We start from the raw sequence: 14,220 nt of genomic DNA, 5'->3' as shown, positions 1-14,220 counted from the left end.
CTTTGCACACTCTTGGCATTCTCTTGATTAGTGTTGAGCCACCCCCGTAGTGTTCGGGTTCGGTTCGGTTCGTCGAACACCGGGATGTTCGTGGAACTGTTCGTCGAACACCGGGATGTTCGTGGAACTGTTCGTCGAACACCTTAGAACACTGTCGAACACCGTTAAAACCAATGGCAGGCAAACAAAAACACATAGAAAACACCTTTAAAAAGGTGTCCAAAAGCTGACAAACTGCTCAGAAGACACTCTCTTTAAAAAAGCCGGCCGGCAATTAAGCATAGGTACCCGACAATTTAGAACAGAAAGAATAGAGCATCACACATAGATTAGATAGAAACATGTCAGTCACATATATAAGAAGTACAGTGACAGTGTTGGTTACTGTACTTGTCATTTAGTGTTAAAATAAAGGATTTATAAAAAAAAAATAATAGTGTTTTCATGCACCCGTCTCTTTAAAAAAGCGGGCCGGCAATTCAGCATCGGTACCCGACAATTTAGAACAGAAAGAATAGAGCATCACACATAGATTAGATAGATAGAAACATGTCAGTCACATATATAATAAGTACAGTGATAGTGTTGATTACTGTACTTGTCATTTAGTGTTAAAATAAAGGATTTATTAAAAAAAAAATTGGCGTGGGCTCCCCGTAATTTTAGTCTCTAGCGGAGGTTAAGCAGACGGCTGGGGCAGATGTTTGAAGCCTGGGAAGGGGGTAATACCCACGGAGCTTCCCAGGCTACTAATATCAGCCCCCAGCTGAATACCTAGCCTTTACTAGCTATTAAAATGGAGGACCCAAAAAAAAAAATGACGTGGGGTCCCCCCTATTTTAATAGCTAGCAAAGGCTAGGCAGACAGCTGGGGGCTGATATTAATAGCCCAGGAAGGGTGCCATGAATATTGGCCCCCTCCCAGGCTAGAAACACCAGCCGTCAGCCGCCCCAGAAATGGCACATCCATAGGATGCGCCAATTCTGGCACTTAGCCTCGCTCTTCCTACTGCCCTGTAGCGGTGGCAGTGGGGTAATAGGGCTGGGGTTGATGTCAGCTTATAATGCCAGCTGACATCAAGCCCAGGTAGTAATGGAGAGGCGTCTATAAGACACCCCCATTACTAACCCCATAGTCAAAGTTAAAAAAAAAATAAAAAAAAACACAAAACACCCAGAATAAAGTCCTTTAGTTGAAATAAACACACAATTATTTAATGTTCTAAATTAAACCATACTTACCGTCACACCCATTCCAGCTGAAGCCAACGATCTCCTGCAATAAAAATAAAATAATAAACCAACCTCATCCTTACCTTTCATGGTTCCCAGGACGGCTTCAGCTCTGCTACATTCACATGACAGGCTGGAGCGCAGCAGAACGCTGCCATCCAGCTTGCCATGCCGCAGACACTGAGAAGCGTGGGAAAAATCTCCTGCGCTTGCCGTGAGCGCAGGAGAATTCTCTCACGCTCACCGCAAGCGCAGGAGAATTGTCCCATGCTGTCAGTGACGTGCATGAGGTGAGCTGACTTCATTGGACATGAACTCGGCTCATCTGGATGCCGTCACAGCCAGACACTGAGGAGCGCAAGCATGCCTGAGCTTCTCAGTGTCTGCGGCATGGCAAGCTGGATGGCAGCTTTCGGCTGTGATCCAGCCTGTCATGTGAATGTAGCAGAGCTGGAGCCGTCCTGGGAACCATGGAAAGGTAAGGATGAGGTTGGTTTATTATTTTACTTTTATTGCAGGAGACATTGGCTTCAGCTGGAACGGGCATGATGGTAAGTATGGTTTAATTTAGAACATTAAAGAATTGTGTGTTTATTTCAATTAAAGGACTTTATTCTGGGTGTTGTCTTTTTTTAAAATACTTTACTAGAAATTCATGGCTGTCATGTCTAATATTGGCGTGACCCCATGAATTTCGGGCTTAGGGCCAGCTGATAATACCAAGCTGGCCCTAACCCCTTTATTACCCAGTGAGCGACCGCACCAGGGCCCTGGATGAGTTGGGTACAGCGCCAGAAGATGGCGCTTCTATGAACGCGCCATTTCCTGGGGTGGCTGCGGACTGCAATTTGCAGCGGGGGGGGGGGGCAGAAAGCTTGGGCCTCCCTGCGCTGCGGATTCCAGTCCCCAGCTGCCTAGTTGTACCTGGCTGGACACAAAAATAGGGCGAAGCCCCACGTATTTTTTTTTTTTTTTTAAATTATTTCATGGTAAGTATGGTTTAATTTAGAACATTAAAGAATTGTGTGTTTATTTCAATTAAAGGACTTTATTCTGGGTGTTTGTGTTTTTTTTTAACTTTGACTATGGGGTTAGTAATGGGGGTGTCTTGTAGACGCCTCTCCATTACTAACCTGGGCTTGATGTCAGCTGGCATTATAAGCGGACATCAACCCCAACCCTATTATCCCACTGCCACCGCTACAGGGCAGTGGGAAGAGCGAGTCTAAGTGCCAGAATTGGCGCATCCTATGGATGTGCCATTTCTGGGGCGGCTGACGGCTGGTGTTTCTAGCCTGGGAGGGGGCCAATATTCATGGCACCCTTCCTGGGCTATTAATATCAGCTCCCAGCTGTCATTTTTTTTTGGGTCCCCCATTTTAATAGCTAGTAAAGGCTAGGTATTCAGCTGGGAGCTGATATTAGTAGCCTGGGAAGCTCTGTGGGTATTACCCCCTTCCCAGGCTTTGAACATCTGCCCCAGCCGTCTGCTTAACCTCTGCTAGAGACTAAAATTACGGGGAACCCCACGCCAATTTTTTTTTTTAATAAATCCTTTATTTTAACACTGAATGACAAGTACAGTAATCAACACTGTCACTGTACTTATTATATATGTGACTGACATGTTTCTATCTATCTATCTATCTATCTATCTATCTATCTATCTATCTAATCTATGTGTAATGCTCTATTCTTTCTGTTCTAAATTGTCGGCTACCGGTGTATGCCGCTGCTGAATTGCCGGCTTTTCATGTTTCACTGTGAGCACTGTTCCCATCGATTTGGGCAACCACTGTAATGCCACAACCACCATGGCTGTGGCATTACAGTGAGTGGCAAACAATCCCTGCATGATGTGAAAAAATCCAGTTATGCTTTTGGTGCACGAACAGTTATCGAACATAACCTCGAACAGCCGAATTTTTGCAAATCGTTTGCGTTCGTCGAACGACTCGAACACCGCCCAAAACAGCTCGAATTTGAGATTGGCGAATAGTTCTAGTCGAACACCGCTCATCTCTACTCTTGATGAGCTTCAAGAGGTAGTCACCGGAAATGGTCTTCCAACAATCTTGAAGGAGTTCCCAGAGGTGCTTAGCACTTGTTGGCCCTTTTGCCTTCACTCTGCGGTCCAGCTCACCCCAAACCATCTTGATTGGGTTCAGGTCTGGTGACTGTGGAGGCCAGGTCATCTGGCGTAGCACCCCATCACTCTCTTTCTTGGTCAAATAGCCCTTACATAGCCTGGAGGTGTGTTTAGGGTCATTGTCCTGTTGAAAAATGAATGATAGCCCAACTAAATGCAAACCGGATGTAATAGCATACCGCTGAAAGATGCTGTGGTAGCCATGCTGGTTCAGTATGCCTTCAATTTTGAATAAATCCCCAACAGTGTCACCAGCAAAGCACCCCCACACCATCACACCTCCTCCTCCATGTTTCACGGTGGGAACCAGGCATGTAGAGTCCATCCGTTCACCTTTTCTGCGTCGCACAAAGACACAGTGGTTGGAACCAAAGATCTCAAATTTGGACTCATCAGACCAAAGCACAGATTTCCACTGGTCTAATGTCCATTCCTTGTGTTCTTTAGCCCAAACAAGTCTCTTCTGCTTGTTGCCTGTCCTTAGCAGTGGTTTCATAGCAGCTATTTTACCATTAAGGCCTGCTGCACAAAGTCTCCTCTTAACAGTTGTTGTAGAGATGTGTCTGCTGCTAGAACTCAGTGTGGCATTGACCTGGTCTCTAATCTGAGCTGCTGTTAACCTGCGATTTCTGAGGCTGGTGACTCGGATAAACTTATCCTCAGAAGCAGAGGTGACTCTTGGTCTTCCTTTCCTGGGGCAGGCCTCATGTGAGCCAGTTTCTTTGTAGCGCTTAATGGTTTTTGCAACTGCACTTGGGGACACTTTCAAAGTCTGCCCAATTTTTCGGACTGACTGACCTGCATTTCTTAAAGTAATGATAGCCACTCATTTTTCTTTACTTAGAATTTGTATTATGGCAAGAAAAAAGCAGCTAACAGTCTATTCAGTAGGACTATCAGCTGTGTATCCACCATACTTCTGCACAGTATAACTGATGGTCCCAACCCCATTTATAAGGCAAGAAATCCCACTTATTAAACCTGAAAGGGCACACCTGTGAAGTGAAAACCATTTCCGGTGACTACCTCTTGAAGCTCATCAAGAGAATGCCAAGAGTGTGCAAAGCAGTCATCAAAGCAAAAGGTGGCTACTTTGAAGAACCTAGAATATAAGACATATTTTCAGTTGTTTCACACTTTTTTGTTAAGTATATAATTCCACATGTGTTAATTCATAGTTTTGATGCCTTCAGTGTGAATGTACAATTTTCAAAGTCATGAAAATACAGAAAAATCTTTAAATGAGAAGGTGTGTCCAAACTTTTGGTCTGTACTGTATGTCATGCATAAAATGGGCTCATGGGCTCACCCTGGCTGTGTTAAACAGCTGACTTCCGCCTGTAACTACAGTAGATCACAGCAATTTAACCCTTGAATGCCAAGCTCAACAGCAACTATGACAGCTATGTGGTCAAACACCAAATGGGTGGGGGATGGTGGGGGTTGGCAATGTGTCACCCCATTATTTCCTGTGACATGGATGTTGGGTATCAATGGGTTGTCATGGCAACTGGGGGCTAAACAAGGCTCTGGATTGGCTTCTCATAAACAAATAAAAAAAATGATAAAAAAAAAAATTATGTGACAAAATGATACCAAAACAAACTATAGTTTTCCCTGAAAAAAAACAAACAAACAGAAACAAAAACACAAGCCCTTACACAGCTTCACTGATGGGGAAAAAAGATTATACATTCCAGAATATGGTGACACAAACTAAAAGCTTTTTAACTTTCATAACTAGTAAACCTTACTAGTAGATATATTTGGTGTCGCCATTGTTGAACTGAAGCGCAAAATAAAGTTAAAATATCACTTTTAAAAGCAGTACTCTTTGGAGTTATTCCCTATCCATAGGACAGGGGATAACGTCTTGATATCTCACTACTGGGACCCCACCAATCCAAAGAACTGGGGCTCTGAAGATGCCCATGTGATTGGTTGTTGATCATGCACACCTTCACACCATTCATTATTAATGGGACCGCCACACATAGTCGAGTGCTGGTCTTGGCTGGTCTTCGGCACACCCATAAGAATGAATGGAGAGCCAGTGTGCATGATACACTACCGCGCCAGAGCCCTGGTTCTTGGAATGATCGGGGTCCTAGCCGTCGAGAAGTTATCCTACATCCCCCTCATAACTTCCAAATTTGAGAATAGCCCTTTAAACCAATACTTCACATCTTGGTATGTAGACAGCCTTCACAAACAGTGTGGTCAATATTACAAAATATGACAAATATAATACCACTTCAGTAGAAAAATATTGTGAGTAGCTTGCACAGGTGGTGAGATTTTTAGTGTGTATCTACAACCAATCCCAATTCCAAAAAAGTGTGGATGCTGTGTAAAATGTAAAAATGTAAAGAAAACAAATAAGCAATGAGCCGGAAATTTCTTCTAGTCAAGTCTTATTCACAAAAGAACACAAATCAGAAGGTGAAAATTAGACATTTTTCGATTTCATTTGAAAATATTACCTCATTTAGAAATTCATGGCAGAAACACATCTCATAAAAATTAATGGCCCGAGCCATGTCTATAATTCTGTAGCATCTCCTCTTTTTTTACAACAGTCTGTAAACGTCTGGGAAGTGAGGAAACAAATTGCTGGAGTTTTGGTAGAGGAATGTTGCCCCGTTCTTGTCGGATGTAGGATTCTCGCTGTTCAAAGGTTCTGGGTCTTTGACTGATTTTTTGTTTCATAATGCACCAAAATGTTTTCTATAAGTGAAAAGGTTTGGACTGCAGGCGGCTGGTTCATCACCCAAACTCTTCTTCTGAGAAGCCATGCTAATGTGATGGATGCAGCATGAGGTTTAGCATTGTCTTGCTGAAATATGCAAGACCTTCCCTGAAATAGATGTTGTCTGGATGGAGGCATATGTTGTTCTAAAACCTTTATTTAGTGCTCAGCATTAATAGTGCCTTTCAGGATGTGCAAGTTGCCCATGCCATAAGCAATAATGCAATCCCATACCACTAGAGATGCAGGCTCGTGAACTGTGCACTGATAACAAGCTGGATAGTCCCTCTCCTCGTAAGTTTGCAGGACACGGCATCTGTGGATTCCATAAAGAATTTCACATTTTGTTTCATCTGACCAAAGAACAGTTTTCCATTTCGCCTTAGTCCAATTTCAATGAGCTTTGGCCCAAAGCAGACAGCAGTATTTCTGGATTGTGTTGATATATGGCTTCATCTTTGCATGATAGAGCTTTAAATTACATTTGTGGGTTGCACAGCGAACTGTGTTCACAATGATTTCTGGAAGTATTCTTGAGCCCATGCATTCATCTGCCAACTGAATCATGACAGTTTTTAATGGAGTGCCACCCGAGGGCCCGTAGATCATGAGCATCCCATATGGCAGGCAGCCTTGACCCTAGTGCACATTGATTTTTCCAGAATCTCTGAAACTTTTTATTATATTATGTAATCTAGATGGTGGGATATTCAAAGTCTTTGCAATTTTACATGAAGGAACATTTTTCTGGAATTGTTCTACAATTTTTGGCCGCAGTTGTTCACAGATTGGTGAATCTCTGACCATCTTTGCTTCTGAGAGACTCTGCCTCTCCAACATGGTCTTTTTATACAGTCATGTGACCAAAATGAAAATTGACCCTGCAGCTGTTTTTCAGCTGTCCCAACTTTTTTAAGATGTGTTGCTGCCAATCAATTTATAAATGAGTTATTTTTTTCTAACATATCGTAGCTATAAGAAATTACCAAATCATTGCATTGTGGTTTTCTTTACATTTTACACAGCATTTTGGGGAATTGGGCTTCTTTACTAAACATCCTAGAAATTAGTAGGACTCGGTGATGATCTTTAAAAGACGAAGTGTATCCTGTTGACATTTGACTCTTATTGTGCAATAAGGCTCTCTATGAGATTCAGGACAGGACAGGACAGGAAACAGGAGTTGGAGTTATTTATATATGCAGCTGCATTCCTGTTGTTTCAGGTAAACTTATCGGTTTCTGCCTCTAGTTCCTCCAATCTTCAAAGACTTATATGAGCAGCAATCTCATTTATCAGTGAGCTACAGTCGGTCTTCTGCTCAGAGTGAATGAACAGAAGAAAGTTGCATTTTTCTGTAATCACTTCACTACTATTAATTCATAAAAAAATATATGCCGATTACTCTTTAAAGTGAATGTGTCAATACAAAATCATGTATGGTTTAAATTTTGTAATCTTCACAGTGGCCACTAAGCCAAATACTAAACACATTCCTCTTGTTCCAGCAATAGACTGCCTCTTACTTCTAAAGAGCAGCTTTCTAGGCATGCTCTGATCAGATCAAAGGTCACTGTAAAGAGAGGGTGAGTAGGTGAGCAGTGACCATCCCCTGTTGTGGTCTTATCTGTCATTGTGCTTTCTCCTGTAAGGACATGGACTTCACAAATGTCATCTGTACAGAATGGGAAGTGAGTCCAAGATCTCTGGTCAGTGCAAAAATCGCAACATTTTGGATTTAAAGGGAACCCAACATGTAAAAAAAAAACGCTATTAACCTGTAGATATAGGGTTTAACTGCAGGATAATCGCGTTCTGAAGATGCTCAGCGCCCAGTCTTGGGCTTTCAGTCATCGAGGTAGGCCGGTGCGGCTTCAGTCATCGCTCAGAGCATAGTGAGCTGCAGCTGTAACCACACCCAACACTTGCTGACTCTTGAATTTGAAGAGCTGTGGTCACCAAGCCCCCCCCCCCCCGTCCCAACCTATTCGGTGGAGTTGGGAGAAACTGGATTGAACACTACAAAAATCAAAGTTTAGGTGCAACTCCAAGCTGCTCCTAAATTTTGCAATTTTTCAAAGCTTTTTTGCCAGAATTCTGTTGTGAAAAATTTTAAGCATCGAGATTCTAGTTCTATAGTGATAATAGCATGCTCATAAAACATTGATTTTACTTAAACAGCAAAACACAGTCCAGTAAGTGACATCACTGGAATCTGGATTTCTGCCCCTGCATCATGCTGCTTAGAGATTACATAGCAAACAACTGATGACAGATTCTTAAAAAGAAGTGCTTTAACGCTCTACGATTCATTTCACATTACTGTTTTCCAGATATATGCAAAAGAAAACTGCTCAACTCTGCTAACAGCTAAGAAATGCCATGCCTCTTTGTCTGGCTTGAACAGGCAGGTGTTTGATAGGAGCTCATCAACAGTACCCTGATGTCTATTGAGAGCTAAGGCTTGTTTCACCCCATGTTTTTGTGGTGTATTTGACATTATTTTGACACTATTTAAAAGGATGTTTGGATTTTCATAGAGTGTAATGAGAAAGACATATGGTAAATGGTTATGCATTGGATATACGTTTGTGCACATATCCCTTTCAAGGTGTCTTTACATGATGCAAAAAACAAAAATGCTGTGTTGTGGATACATTTTTAATCAGTTTTTTTTTATTTTTTTTATTTAAAACATTGAAGTCTATGGAAAATGCACGCAAAGGTATGGTGAAGTTGTCTTTTTTTTCCCCAGAAAACAAGTCACATGATCTCCTGACACATCCCATCCATGTCATAAAAAAATGATTATTTTTTTTTTTTAACAAAAACAAAAAAAACCTGAGCAAATGATATGTTTTAAAAAAAAATGATTTCTTTCCTTTAAAATGCACCTGTTCACATCAATTTTACAACAGATCAGGCTTTTTTCTTTACAATATAAAAATGGTGTGAAACAAGACTAAGTTGTTATTTCTGACCGCTGAACCCCAGTCTGTTTCCAAGAGCTACGTATATAAAAGAAGACACGAACATGAAAATATAAAATACACTACAAACCAGTGCATCAATACTTTTATACATCAGTCAAGAAAAAAAAATGTCTATCAAAGGAGATTTACACCTAACATTAAGACGGGACTTGTTACTTATGAAAACCAATTAGCTCAGCGTTCATGTCTTCAAACGCATAACATCCGCATGCTGACAGGTTCTTATGGGCGACAAATCTGGTTTTCAGGAGATAAATAATACAGAAGACTGAACATTACTACTGTATCCAGTGCAGACCTGTCATTATAATCTGGTACCCTAGTGCTTTAGCAAAAATAAGCCACTCCCAAAAAGTTACATCAATGGTGTAATGCCCCTTTACAAATAATATGCAAGATACATGTAGCATCTTCAGGAATGGAGTGCTGACCCTTCTATTCTCTGTACGTACTTAATAGATACATGGCACAATTTATTTTGTGTAGTGTTAGGGTCTGTGCACACGTCGTCTTTTTGTCGTGTTTTTTCTACGCAGTATTGTCATAGAACCTTATAGTAACGTCATGGACCTGGGCATGCAATACATTACCCTTATCTAGGGCTGCGCATTGTATACTGCCAAAATCACTTTAACTCAATCATAACCAGGACACTGTACAAGATAAACAGACTCACCATGCCAGTGTCTGTCCATAGATGAGCGCCAGTACATTTCGAGCAATGTCAAATTCTGTCCGACACTTTTGTTTCAGCTTCTTCTGCAAGATTAACCTGTCACAAAAGATGGTGGTGTGTGAGCAAACAATATCCTAGAGAAATGAGCGACTTATGGAGCAAGGTCTACAATTAGGGAATTTCACAATTCACGTAAGATGAACGGTTTGGCTCATAATTTGCTTCAACTCCTCGCCATTTTCAAAGACGTGCTTACTTTCAATGAATGGAAGCTTTCCTTGACTTAGCCCTGCTTACCCTAGTCAGCCCTCATTAACTTACATTTTAACATAACCCATCTCTTTTCTGTCCTTGTGTACAGGTTGGTAGCATTTGCCAAGACACACACGCTCTTACCATCCGCAAAAAAAACAAAACAAACCCCCCCCCCCCCTTGAAATTTGTTGACAAGAAGCAGAAATCTTGAGAATGATATTGAAGTGAAACAATGTACTGTACATTAGAATATTGCAAAACGTTTATTATCCAGTACTTAAGCAATCAAATGGAGTTCATTATCAGAAAATCACTTTTTGTTAAAATATCCAAGTTAAACAAATTAAAATTATCTTTAATAAATCCTGAAATCTTGCAGTTTTCACATTGGCCACAGAACCTCATAAACCGACACTTCCTACTCTGTAGAGATCACTAGCAGTTATCGCATTATCATCACCAAGATAACAATGTAATTTAACGCCTGCAGTATAAAGTTGGGGGAAGATCACATGAGTCACCATTGACAATATGTGATGGGGACAGCTTGTATGGTTTGTACTATTTCCTGTCTTCAGCTACCTACTTGAGGCATTCTTGATATTGAAATTGAAAGTTTGCATGAGTAGCAAGGTTGTGCTATTGGCCTCTATTGTGTTTTGCCTCTGCAGTATTAGAGCTGGCCAGATCCAGCCAGCTACAGGGCAGGGCTTAAACGCTTTAAATGACCACACGTATGTGATTTGCACACTTTCAGTCATGTGCCAACTAGACTCCTGTGCTCCTTTCAATTCTTTTCAATTCTAGTTAGACTAGTCAGCATGTGACCGCAAGTTTAAAAATCACATACAAGTGGCCATGAAACCACCAATCTGGGTATAGACTACCCAGGAATCATGACAATGTGTGCACCACACGCTGTCATATTTCAGAAGTGTGCAGTAACATACAGTGCACACATGCAGACTTTTCTTCTGAGCTTGGATAACCCCTTTAGGCTTTATTATTAGAATATAATTATTCTGCGTAACCAGGTGATCTGCTGCAGATGTTCTATGTGCATAGAACAATTACATTAAGGCCACATTCAGTATTTGGTCAGCATTTTACATCAGTATGTGTAAGCCAAAATCAGGAGTGGAACAATCAAATACAGAAGTGGTGACGTGTTTCTATTATACTTTTCCTCTAGCACACACTCATGGTTTTGGCTTACACTGATGTAAAAAACTCATCAAATACTGAACGTGGCCTAATGATCACTCTGTGAGCATGGAAGTGTGATCAACCTTTTTAAAAACACTAAATAAAAGCTGATTGTCTTGCATGTAGCCGACTAGTGGTTGTTTAACAGCCGTGGTGGGAAAGTGCAAATGGGCCCATAGTCACTTAATACTTAACTGATTTCCCTTGCAGGTTGGGCACATATATCTCCTCTTGTGTAGTAGCAGATATATAGGATCACAAAGCCCCATCCCCACCACACTTTAAGTCCTGCCCTTTTGAAGGCTGAGGAGGTGGGGAGACATTAATGATGCCTTCCTTTTGCCTTCTTCCCATGCATGAAGAGGAATATCACTCTGCTTCTACAGCAGAACCTAAGAGTCCTGCAGTGGATGGGAACTAAACCATTAGTGAGTTCCTTCACTGCAGAAGCTCCTGGCACACAGAGCAGGGATGTGATGTCATGTCACAGAGTCTCTTCTGCCACTAATAAGAGCCTGTAATAACCAATGAGCACTCTCCTCTGCAGTGAAGGAAAGTGCTCATTGGTCACTGAGCAGCACACTAGCGGCTGGCCCCCAACGATCATCACACAGTGATCAGCTGGGCTTCTGGCAACTAGCAGGGTGTGGCCCTCAGGCCACAAATTGTGCACCCCCTAGTAGGCTGAACACCACTGATAGACTGCTTTTATAAGAACTCTGAAATCTATTTAAGAAGGCGAGATAACCTCTTCAACTTCCCTCTCTCTGCGCAGTGACCTCTGCACAGTTGACAGAGCATGTCCTCAAAACTATTCCATAAATATTGTGTTTTCTGCATGAAGTTTCTTCTTCCTATATGGCTGCTGTGAAGCAAATCTCTAAACTGCTGTTCACTTCTCTGACAAGATGGCTGCCCTCATATGTATAGACAATGATGTTATAGTATATAGTTAAAAATAATGGTTTGTCTTAGTTTTAATTAATAAACAAATTAAGAGATATTTACCTCCAAAATAGTTCACCAAACAAAGTGTCCAGCAATGTGAAAATCAGGTCCATTATCACAAAGCGAAAGAGTTCCTGTCCAACAAATGTCTCCCAGCACTAAAGATTAGGAAGAATATAGATGATCTGAGGATGCTTTTGGAAAATAAGCGGCAGATAACAGCAGGTCTTATTATACAGAGGGACATGAAGTATTACGTCTTTTTCTATAGTCATCAGTGGTTAAATGTACGATTGCAGTGCTTACTTCACTGTCATATCAAATAGATGTCTGGTAATGTGGACATTTATACATATTATGACATGTATGTTTGCATGTGTCCTGGCAACATGTATCAGTATATTTATAGGGTTGGCCAACTTTAGCCACAGGTGTGCAGATAAACTGATGTTGGAAAAAATGGGTTCTAAAGAATATTCAAATAATTTTTGCCTTTTTTTTCCACAATACATGGGGCATCATTTTTAATTGTTTTACATTTTCCCCCAATATCAGCAAAAATTATAAAGAAAGATGTGAAATGCGTCTCTATTTTTCCCATTTTTTTACGGCCACAAAGAACAACAAAATATTTCTAAAATTGCAGTCCCCGTCCCTTAGCAATTTTTATATACTGAACATTTTTTATGGGGGTGGAACTAGGAACAGCGATTCAGACTGACCGTAGAGTTTTTTTTCTTTCCACACAAGAGACCTTTGGGAGACATTTTAACATATTAATACGTGCTTTTTATTACTGTAACTGGGGTTTGTATATCCCTAGTTACAGGGAAAATTTAACCTCCTAACCGAATAGCAGAGCTAACTGGGTCTCTCAGGATCCAGCAGCTCTGACTCAATCCCTACACCCAGCAATCACATGACCACTAGGCCCAGAGGAGGAAGCACTGTCAGTAACTCCTAGTCTGTATACACAGGAAGTGGTTAAGTGGTGTGTATACAAAGATCGAATAAGTAAACATGGTAATAAACCATATTTACCTTCTCTGTGGAGAGTTTGGCCATGTTTGAAAGTTGGCTCTCCAACCACACAACTTTGTGCACCTACGCTGCATTGAGATTTTAGAACGTCAGTACAAAGTAAAGTGTGGACTGCCTAGATATTTTTAGTTTATGGGGGGATTAAATAAAGTAAGGAGGGCAGTCTGATTGCTTGGTATGGGCAACTCCTCAAGTGTCTCCTTACACCAGTTTTAATAAATCTTCCCATATTTCTTGCTATTCTAGTCTACCCATTCCATTATTTTCTTAAGATTACCAGACTTTGAAGCCATCCACCTCTGCTTTTCTTGCTCAAACTTTACACAATATTCCATGTGTGGTATGACAAGTAATTTGTGAATTGGCAGAACTATGTTTTGAACATTGCCAGACACTATCACAAAATGGGTATGCTTGTCCTTTGTAAAACAAAAGTCCTAAAATTGTTACATCCAAGTAAACTCCTTTCCATTGGTCTGAAGCACATATTTCAATTACACAAAAAGATGCCTGAGGCAACCGTGTCAACTCCAGGAAACCTCCCTCAGAAAAGTATACCTTATTCTCCGTGTAGTTTGTTTTACGCAATATCCAGTGATAACACAGCACACCAAGGATGACCACCTTTAGCAAAAGATTTCTATAAGAAACAATGGTAAGAGAAAAGAGAGTTCAGAATGGGAAGGAAAAGGTACAATAGGATTGAAAAAAGTGAGAATAGAAGCTAGACCGTCTGTAACCTGCAAATAGCAATATAGACTTCTAATATGGGAGAGTCCAGCTTCTCCCAAAGCCCCAGTGCATGATACATGTATGGTAGCAGCAGGTTACAAAAAGACACAGCCAATGGCAGTGGCAAGAGCATTGCCTCTACTTCTGGCTCGCCTCCTTTTCTCAGTCGATATCGATGATCCTGAAAAAAAAAAAATTATCAGTAGTTGGCTTTTCTCTTAATTCCACACATTTTCTG

At 41.1% G+C, this 14,220-nt stretch overlaps 1 protein-coding gene across 3 annotated transcripts in view; it reads right to left on the bottom strand.

Moving 5' to 3' along the window:
* Positions 1-14,220, bottom strand: part of TMC6 (transmembrane channel like 6) — a 113,137-nt gene that overhangs the window by 18,754 nt on the left and 80,163 nt on the right. For all 3 annotated transcript variants that reach the window (XM_073684183.1, XM_073684186.1, XM_073684184.1), the window contains 4 exons: positions 13,991-14,163; positions 13,809-13,890; positions 12,270-12,367; positions 9,801-9,896 (listed from right to left, as the gene is read on the bottom strand). In XM_073684183.1, coding sequence (XP_073540284.1) covers positions 9,801-9,896; positions 12,270-12,367; positions 13,809-13,890; positions 13,991-14,163 — 449 coding nt within the window. The remainder of the gene's footprint in view (positions 1-9,800; positions 9,897-12,269; positions 12,368-13,808; positions 13,891-13,990; positions 14,164-14,220) is intronic.

The sequence above is a fragment of the Phyllobates terribilis genome, unplaced genomic scaffold (genome assembly GCF_046119375.1).
Source record: "Phyllobates terribilis strain yellow unplaced genomic scaffold, ASM4611937v1 Scaffold_5__5_contigs__length_657084704, whole genome shotgun sequence".
In the NCBI taxonomy this organism is placed as follows: domain Eukaryota; kingdom Metazoa; phylum Chordata; class Amphibia; order Anura; family Dendrobatidae; genus Phyllobates; species Phyllobates terribilis.
The sequence above is the reverse complement of the archived record's forward strand: the minus strand, read 5'-3'. Positions and strand labels throughout refer to the sequence as shown.